This window comes from Nicotiana tabacum, chromosome 5, assembly GCF_000715075.1.
Source record: "Nicotiana tabacum cultivar K326 chromosome 5, ASM71507v2, whole genome shotgun sequence".
NCBI lineage: Eukaryota > Viridiplantae > Streptophyta > Magnoliopsida > Solanales > Solanaceae > Nicotiana > Nicotiana tabacum.
Window position 1 is genome coordinate 53,312,083 of NC_134084.1, and position 10,162 is coordinate 53,322,244.

At 37.9% G+C, this 10,162-nt stretch overlaps 2 protein-coding genes across 2 annotated transcripts; both read right to left on the reverse strand.

Moving 5' to 3' along the window:
- Positions 1–228: 228 nt before the first annotated feature.
- LOC107803922 (omega-hydroxypalmitate O-feruloyl transferase-like) lies at positions 229–2,195 on the reverse strand. Its single transcript, XM_016627711.2, has one exon. It carries the CDS (start codon positions 1,923–1,925, stop codon positions 534–536), a length of 1,392 nt encoding a protein of 463 aa, XP_016483197.1. The 5' UTR covers positions 1,926–2,195; the 3' UTR covers positions 229–533.
- A 3,097-nt stretch (positions 2,196–5,292) lies between these two features.
- LOC142180785 (secreted RxLR effector protein 161-like) lies at positions 5,293–5,712 on the reverse strand. The gene has a single exon (XM_075252858.1). The coding sequence runs from the start codon at positions 5,710–5,712 to the stop codon at positions 5,293–5,295; it is 420 nt and encodes a 139-aa protein (XP_075108959.1).
- Between the last annotated feature and the right edge of the window lie 4,450 nt (positions 5,713–10,162).

The window sequence follows — 10,162 nt, forward strand, 5'->3', positions numbered from 1 at the left end:
AAACTTGCTATTATTGACCATTTTCAAAATATGAAAACTCGTTGTGGACCATGATGAATGAATGATATATATTTATGATATTAGTAATATTAGTAGAAGTTTTATGCTTTGCATCAAGTACTCATAAATTTTTTCGTTTGATCGAATTTTGTCTGTATAAATCGAAATGATAAATAACCCAAACCGAAGACTAAATTTGATCAAATTGACCAACTTGGCACTGTAACGTCCAAATCCTGGATAGGCTCTGCTGCCAACCCTCTCACTATAACCAGCTAGTCAAGTTAGTTCTCCTCTCTTTTATTAACCTAGTGTATGTATTTTTCTTTCAAAATATTGAATTGCTTTGATGAAGATTTTGCATTCGCCCTACTAAATATATATCAATTCGCGAGTAAAGGAAAAAAGAGGTATTGTTTATTGCAATTTTAGGAAAGGTACATTTCAAGTTTGGGTAAAAGCAAATGTTAGTTGCTTGATCTGAAAAGTTTAGATAGAAAGCGGTTTGATGCTGCGACGAAGTAGCTGACATTTTAACAAGGCAATTGATAGTCTGAATCGAAGAGGCAGAAAAGGTCTCTGAATCTATGGCAAGCAGCCTCCGGCAAGCAAATGCAGACGAGCATGGTTCCATCAGAATCAGAATCATCATCCCCTCCCTGTGGCAAGAAAACACAAACCTGTGGGGTGGGTGTCAGATCAATTGGGCCTGCGTAAATGGGTCTGCCCCAACCAAAATCCGCAGTTTCGTACATTGAGAATCTGGTCCATTGGGTTATTGTGAGCTTCCCACCAAATTCTAGCCTGGTAGGCCTATGTAGTTGGATATAATCAATTGTGGATCTCAAATATGCCTCGGAGACTGAAAGCCTTGCCTTTCGAACCAAAAGTGTTGTGTCCGAAAGAGGCCCATTGACGAGGCCTGAGACAGTGCTAGTGGCACATGCCACACATACTGCATTCCCATAGAAGCCTTGTTTCAGTGGTGGATTTGTAAGCCTTGATCTGCCATTCACCGAAAATGTTAGCCTCAACTCGTAATCAAGAGGCCTAACATCTAGTGCCTTGACCCATGATCTCCATACATGAGCTGCCATTGCATCAAAGGTGGTGCATGAGAAATTACCAACTGATGACTGCACCAACCTCTTCAAATGGGCTTGGTACTCTCGGCTAACACGATAACACTTTTGAACTGGCTTCACTACCCAAAGACTCCTCGTTAAGCTTGATCCATCATCTATTCTCTTGAATTCAATGTGTGGGTGTTGAACCAATGGTGGATCACGGGGCCTCAGTATTTCCCGATCCCAACATGGCTTGGGGTTAACTGTCAATGAGCTCAATCTTGCTGTGGCAGCCCAAGCACTAAGGAACTGCATTGCTCCAACCCCATCACAAAGGCAATGACAAATTCTTAATCCCAGGCTAAATCCACCACACCTGAATCTTGTCACTTGTGCTATTAGCAATGGCATATCAATCACTTTGTATTGTTCTTCATTTGGAAAGCTGTAAACCAAGTTTGTCCATGCTGGATTTGGCACACTTAAATCTCCAAGATTGGCTAGCGTCATTTCTGAACGTGCCTCAACTAGGAGAACGCCTTGGTTAGGTCCAAAAAACACCTCCAACTTACCATTTTCTGTTTCTCGTAGCCTACCAGAGAATGGATAATATGGCACCAGTACACTTGCAAGAGCTTCTTTTAATACTTTGATGACAGCCGGTTTCCCTGCATCGCGATAGAAGTACATAGTTGGAGTAAAAACGCGAGCTCCGATCATATCATCTAGATTTGATAGGTAAAGGCTATCACCATGGGATGCGGGGATGGGATTTGCAGGTAATATTGGAGATATAGAATTAACAGTTAGAGGTATTTCAAGATGAGGAAATTGGAGTTCTTCAACCATTGGAGCCATGATATGAGCTGGCCGGTCTTAGCAGTTCATGAGATCTTGGTAGGAGACACTAAAATATCCCAAAACTATGCCCAAGAAAACATCCAAGTTAAAGACTATGAGGAGTTTTCCAGATATTTAGTAGGTGAGGAGTAAGTAGAAATTAAGTAAAACTAGCTATTCCAAGTTTAGAATACCAATTTTAAGGCACAAAGTATTACTGGTGACTTATATCTGTTGTTTATTTTGCAAACGCCAGCCTTGTAATTGTTGTTTATCCGCACCATCTTTGGGTTCTTTTAAGTTTGATAACCACTCCCTTCCCTCTCTTTCTAAACAAGGAAAGACATCTTTAAAACATCTCTACTTTTATTCACTGATGTTTTGTCTTGCCTATTTTAGAAAAGTTCAATTGGTATTTTTTCCTACTTTAGAAAGGTAGGTTGACATAACCTATGCAACTATTCTCCTTGAAAACACATTAGTAGTCACAAAGTCCAACCTGCAATCTTTTATTTACACCTCATGGAGACCAGTCGAAAAATTTCTATTGCAAGAAAACAAGAAGCCATAGCAAAGGCAAGGCCTAGTAATTCAAATCACATCAACTTGAAACTAAGAAAATGAATTATACTCGCCGTGCACTGGAACTGGATTTATAAACGCAGAAACCTCATGCCAACTCCATAAGTAACATAATATTCAGGTTAATACAGTTGTTTGTTTCACACAAACGGATATAAATTAGTCAGATTGGCGATACTTCATGGGATCACTAACATCAATATGCGTAGCTTCTAGCATCAGAGTCCTCAAAGTAGTACATATAACGGCCCCAAAGTTATAGGCCTGGTTGTTTAACCCAATGAATTAAACCCATATATGTAACCGAATCCTTGGTATTTCTCACATTCAGAGGAAAGAAATAAGGGATCAGAGAGAAAACGAAATAGTTCCCTAGGATTTGGACGGGGAACTAGGAACAAAAGATGGCACGCCAAGAGAATTACGGGGTTAGCTTAAGAGAATTCCCACTAATAGAACTTTGAGCGGGTGAATAGAGATCATGAACGTTGAAACTAGGAAAATATTGAGTTTATGCGAGTTCTTGCAAGCTGAAAGATATTGGAATAGTGGAGGGGGGAAAGAGAGGGAACAAAGTTAACCATGATTACTAGCTCTTTTTAAACAAACATGCACGTTCCTTATTTGAAATGAGTAAAAATTTCATAAAAATACAGACAAGATATACTGCCTTGGCAGCAGCATCTACCTCCTTGCTTGACCTTTTCTTCTTCATGGATGCCACTTTCTTAATCTTCTCCTTCACATCAACACTAGGTGCGTCCTCTGCCCGTCAATGGCCCCGTTTCCAATGTCAACACCATTGGACTGATGTCGCTCTGTTATCATCTTTCTTATCCATCTCCTCGTTGAGATTTTCTGCCTTCTTATGCTGTGCAGCACCTGCTGTGGTCAACAAGTGGTTTACTCGCATAGAGAAGGTTGAAAACTATCATACACAGGCAAAAGTAATTCCAGATCAGACAGTTGTAAAATGGAAGAAATCAACAAATTCATCATTATCACCTGGCTCATGTTCTTCGTCATTATCATCATCCACTTTATCAAGGCCTTCTTCTTCGCTTTCACTTTCCTGATATTTGCAGGTACATAATGCAGATTGAAGTAATTCGCGCATAAATCGTAAAACGAGAACTTACTTGTTCTTCGTGAAGCGGAAACGAAAATCTGAAAGAAATCACAGCTGGAGTCACTAGTCAGTGGTGGTTGTCACCCTAGTCTGATTTTAAGAGAAAACTAGGCGTAGGAAAATACTGCATATCTATATCTCTTAGTTGTACATTGTATATATACTTATATAGGGAATACTAGGGTTACAGTAATTATTAAAATTACTGTGTTTTGCCCTAGTGGGCCTAGGAGCACCTCTTATGGGTGGACTCTATTTCCTACATCTCACTCACACATAATGGGAGTGCTCATTTTGTATGAAAAACCTATTCCCATCCCATCTCCTCAATCATTCATATAGGGAAGTAGTCCGTGCGACCAACATATTGTGAGAGCTAAGTGCTATACATCTGTTAGGAGTATATAGCCTCTCGTCGAGTGCAAACTTGCAAGTAGATCATAAAGTACGTAGTACCCTAGATCATATAAATCACATGTGATATAGTCTCAAAATCTCATATATCATTATTTCTTGATACAATCATAACTCATAGGTTATATTTGGTGCACAGGTGAACACAAATAAATGAGATTCCACCAATGATCTTCCTCTTCTCACGATCCTCTTAACATTAGGATGATTGCTTTTCTAGATATGCTCCGCTAGACCGAATCCGTGAACATGGTCTTTTGGAAACACATTAAGATACATAACATCACACTAAGTCTCAAGTATCTGATCAGAATCTCCGAGGGTACAAAATCTTGAGCCATCATAAAAGCTCTAGGTCTCACATAACAATAAGTTGAGAATAGACTTATATTAACCCAATTGATCGATATTAGCACACATGGTATGAAACACATGATACAACATTTCCTCCTTTTTCTCAAGGAGCGTATGTCTTTATCTTATAAAGAATGTTATCCAGATGATATTTAGAAACTATAAGTATCTAAATTTGAGTTCATTGATCTACAAAATCATATTTAACTCACATTTGTGTCACAAAATAGACTAAGTGAATATTTTTCACCCTAATGACCTTATGTCATTGTTTAAGCGACATTTTAATTTTAAGCGAATAGCTCTCAAATTATCCTTATGATAATTTTGCTTAAAATCATGTCTCATCTCTTCACATCACTAAGATTAGGAGGCGGTTGTTTATGTGAGAAGGCCAACCTCTTGTCTACCCAACATACTTATAAGAAGTGAATAAAGAATGCACATAACATTCAACAATATAAATATGTATATATGTAAATCAACTTAATTGATAATCAAGAACATCAGTTTTTTGAACAGGGAAAAATGAATAACAAAATAAAGAATATCAAAGTCTATGCAAGCCTTGAGACCTAATGTGTCTCACAAATGCTCTCTAGAGAAAGGCTCGGTCAATGGATCTGCTAATAAATCTTTTGTAGACATATACTTCACATTCACTACCTTGCGTCTAACCATGTCTCTCTCATAGTTATACTTGATATCTATATATTTGGTTTTACAATGAAACTTAGGGTCCTTGGTGGAGGATATTGCAGCCTCACTGTCATAGTAGACTAATACTGGTTCAGTATTTTCAACGATATCCAACAAGTGCTCCAAGAACTTTTTCAACCAAACAACTTCTTGTGCTGCTGATGCGAGAGCCACGTATTCGGCTTCCATCGCAGATAGTGATACACATTATTGTTTACTACTACTCCATGATATGGCTCCATCACTAAGTAAGAACACATATCCTGAGGTAGACTTCCTTTCGTCTAGATCTCTTTCATGATCAACAACACTATATCCAACTAATTGCAGATCTTTGCCTCCTTGATAACAAAGCGCATAATCTGCAATTCTCTTCAGATATCTCATGATCCTCTTTACTGCTTGCCAATGTGCTAAACCTGGGTCGGTTTGATATCTACTTACCAAGCCAACTGCTTGACAAATATGAGGTCTAGTGCATACCATAACATACATTAGACTTCTGACTACGCTTCTATAAGGAACTGGGCTCATTCTTTCTGTCTCTTCAGGAGTCTTAGGACATATCTGACTTCCCAAGGCATGGCCTTTACTGATAGGAGTATTAACTGGGCTACTGTTTTGCATATTGAATTATTCAAGAACTTTTCTAATGTAATTCTCTTGTGAGAGATATAATAGTTTCTTTGGACGATCTTTTGAAATCTTAACTCCAAGAATACATGCAGTTTCACCCATGTCTTTCATCTCAAATTGAGATGACAACCATGACTTTATCTTGGTGACAAACTCTTTATCATTTCCAGCTATAAGTATGTCATATACATATAATGTTAAAATCACAAGCTTATTCCTTGATCGTTTGGTATAAATGCAACGTCTTCATCCATCATGGTAAAATCATTGGATACAAGAACATTCTGAAAGTGTATATACCACTGCCTTGAAGATTGTTCGAGGCCATAAATAAACTTCAAAAGTCTACAAACCTTTTATTCGTGGCCCTTTCCAATGAAATACTCAGGCTGTTCTATATATATTTCTTCATCTAGTTCTCCATTGAGAAAGGCAGTCTTTACATCCATTTGATGTAATTCTAGATCCAAGCTTGCAACAATATCTAGAACTAGGAGAACAGAGGTAAATCATACAACATGCGAGAAAGTCTCTTTGTAGTCAATTCCTTTCTACTGTGTATACCCTTTCGCTACCAGTCGAGCCTTATATCTCTCAACTGTGCCATCAACCTTGAGTTTTGTTACACCCCTATTTTCATAATTAAGAGTACGTCATAAGTCAATTGATGTAAGCTCAGAAATAAAATCATCTTTGAGAAACTTATAAAGTAAGTTAATCATGTTACCGTTGAAGTTAATAATATTTAAGATCATGAATAACAAGTATCAATATGGTTGGAAGGCTTAGAAGCTAAACTAATTTAAGAAGATAAGTTATGTTGAAAGTCGTCAAGTTAGGTGTTACACCCTGTGCGTCCTAAGGTGGCGTATAATGAATATGAGACTTGTTAATCATGATTGAATGAGTATAAAGTCATAATATGACTATATATGATGTTTGGACATAAACTATAAAGTTTGGGAAAGGATTTAACTTACGAAAAAATCGAGTTAAGATTTGCCTTGTAACGAGTCGTTTTGAGAAGTTAAATTCATAAGCTTTATGATGTCATTGTCACACCTCCTTTTTCTACCCGGGAAGGGGTATAAGAGAGTTTTTTCAATTAAAGTGACAAAATCAAAATGGGATTATTTATATCAAATTCAGAGTTGCCACTTGGGATAATTTATGGTGTCCCAAGTCACAGGTTTAAAATCCCGAATCGAGGAAGTTTGACTCTTATTTATGGTCTGGGAACACAAAAATCCGGGTAAGGAATTTGTTAACCCGGGAGAAGATGTTAGGCATTTCCGGGTTCCGTGGTTTTAGCACGGTCGCTCAACTATTAGTAATTGGCCTAATTATCTGATTAATTACATGTTTTATACCTATGAGCATTTTATTCTTTTTAACCGCTTTTAACATTTATGGAATTATTTTCTAGAACAAGGCATGATTGTCGTACACTTGTCATTTTGGTACACATTTCAAACCGCGTCACATGAAATACACCCGCAATTTACAACATATTTATTATTATTATTATTATTATTATTATTATTCAAAATTATGGCAGGGTCATATGAAATGCACACCCGAGACCCTTTAATATAATTTGACGTAGTTCAGTTGATGAATAGCAACCCAATTTCTATACTGTAACAAAATCATGTTCAGCTATAACCAATTCGAGTAAACACGAGCAGATAACCGAGCGAACAAATTCAAAACCACAAACAATTACAGAAACAACGGGATCATATCACCAAATAAATAATTAACATTAATCTTGAATAAAACAAATAGAGAATGAAAGAGTTGAACCTCAATATAGCCGAAAAATTGATTGTTTCAATGTTTTGAACTAAAACATGTGACGAACCGAAGACGGGAACCCAAATCGGCACCGAAAATCTAAAACCAGCGACGAACTCGAATCAACCTCGACTTAACTCCGTTCCCATACTCGAATAACCAAAAATCAGAACCAAATAAAGAAACAAAAACATCTTCGTCGACAGATTCAAACTTCAAACAAAACTCCGGATCAAATATTTCAAACCAACTCCATCTTTGAAATCAAATTTAACAGAAGGAACCAAATGTGTTTTTTGTATTTTTTGATTGTAAAATCTCATAGAACTAATTCTTTATATCTAAACTAGGAACTAAATAAGAAAAAGAAAGTTAAGAATCTGAAAACCAAAACAAAACAAAAAACATTTTCCTTCTCTATATATCTGCCTGTTTATAAGTTCCTAACTTGCGGAGGTATGGTTGTGGTGTGAGTTGCTGCTTGGTGGTGAGTGGTTGGCGTTATGGCAGGCTGGAGATGATGACTGGATCTTGGATTTTCTGGCTGGACGCCGGCAGCTGTGAGGTGAAGAAGAAGAGCGGCTGATGGGTAAAGATGAGTGAAGATGGCTATAGGGTGATCGTTGTGGTGGCTGCTGAGTGTGGAGCTGGTTGTTGTGTGTTCAACAGTGGGTCTGGTGGCTGGCGAAGTGCAAATTGAAGTAGAAGAACGGCCGGGGGGGGGGGGGAGTTAGGCACTAAATTGTTGTTTTCTAAACTGCTTTAAACAAGCCAAATGTATGCGGTAAAACCGGGGGCCCAATTTACCTGTCATTAGGTCACCTCGCGGCCATGCTCCTCGAGGCTCGAAGCCAAGGTCGAGATCCACCCTCGGGAGTCATCGGGTACCGACTCCGGGGGCATTGCGTATTAACGGCTATAGTATGAGAAATGGGAATTCCTAAGGCACACGGCTAAATCTGACAAAGCCGACCTACTCGGAGCCTGTGTCAAGGTGTCACGTTCAGCCGCCCCATCCCCATGCCTTTACAGTTAATGCATTTTGTACTATAACGGGATTCCCCTCCTATATAAAGGGGATCCCCATCACTTTGTAAGCATCAGTTGCTGTTGCTCCAATCATTCTACATAAGATCAATAATAACTCTCTCTCTCTTTTCTCTCTAACTTATACGCTCGAAACTACCTCTCTCATTTATTGCTTTCATACTTGTTCTTCTTTTATTGCTTGATATTAACCATAAAGAGCCTCCTTTAGTTATATCCTAACTGTTAGTCCCTTCTCGATTACCCCCGATAGCTCGAGCCTGAGCCCAGGCATCGACCTCGAGGCCCCTCAGTGGTCAGTACGAGGCTCGAATAACAAGCCCCGGTTTGATTATAACTCTATTTTAGCTCGTATTTCGTCGTTAGACTTCACATATCTAACATCCACTGCTCTAACAACTAGCATAAAAATAGATCACGTATTTTTAGAGTCCCATCAACAAATTTAATTATTATTACCATTTTCACGGTAAACAAGAAGGTTGCTGGTTTTGTTTCCTAGGGTCTAGGGTTCAAGAAGGGGGTGTGGTGGACGACCAGACTCGCCGGTTGTCAAGTACGGCAGCTGGCCGGTGAGAAAGGGAGTGAGGCAGACGCGAGAGAAGGGTCGTCCAAGGGCGGAGACTGTTGTTCTTTTCTAGGGTTTGTGTTGGTTGAAGAAGAAGCTTAGGTCCCTAGGGTTTTTGGTTGTGTTCATTCAAGAAGAAGAAGACCTTCTTCATTTCAGTTCCCTTTTGTTTTCAAAAAACGACTCATGCCCTAAAGACTAGGTTTTTTTAGGTTCTAAGGGTATTAGCGTTAGCTTAATGGGTATTGGGTATTGATCTTAATGGGCTAGATCCAAATTGGGCCAAATTTACCTTTAAAAGTGGCCCTTTAACTCTACTAGGCTAAAAATATTAATTCCTAATATAATAACTATAAAATTGTGAAATCATTCCTAATTAAAATAAATTACTAGAATAAAACTACATGCTAAATGTAAAATTATTTTTTTGTATTTTCAAATGTTATAATACTATAAATATAAATAGACTAATTGACTTTAATCTAAAGATAAAAAATATTTTTGTAATTTTGATTTTTATGATAAAATAAAGTAAAAGAGTCAAAACTATTTAAAATAGCGATATTAAACCTAAACTCAATATTTACTCTAACATGTATGAAATCTCGGGGAGGGTCAAAAATGACATCTCTACAGTCATTTTGGGACATATCTCAAAAAAATGAAGGTCTTGGAACCTAGTTTTTAACGGTCTAAACCATTTATTCATACGACATCGGGGTAGAGAAATATGGATTTTTAAAATAGGGTCACCAAGTCACGTTGCCGCACTTCGGAGAAACTAGAAGGTTTATAGGCCAAGTTGCAACACAGTTTTCTCCCAATAAATTGAGAGTTACATGGAGATCTTTATATGGAATTAAATCCCTATGTGTTTAGTTTCCAATGCTGCAAACCGTTTGTCAATACAATATCGGAGTAAATAGATATAAATGTCCAAAGTGGCACTGCTCAAGTTGCCAAGCAGGCAACTTACCCACCTACTTGGAGAATTGAGGTGGTGGGCTTATATTTTGTCTTTATCCATTA

Bases quoted from the DNA above. Each gene is read 5' to 3' on its own strand.
- LOC107803922 (XM_016627711.2), bottom strand. From the start codon at position 1,925: ATGGCTCCAATGGTTGAAGAACTCCAATTTCCTCATCTTGAAATACCT.
- LOC142180785 (XM_075252858.1), bottom strand. From the start codon at position 5,712: ATGCAAAACAGTAGCCCAGTTAATACTCCTATCAGTAAAGGCCATGCC.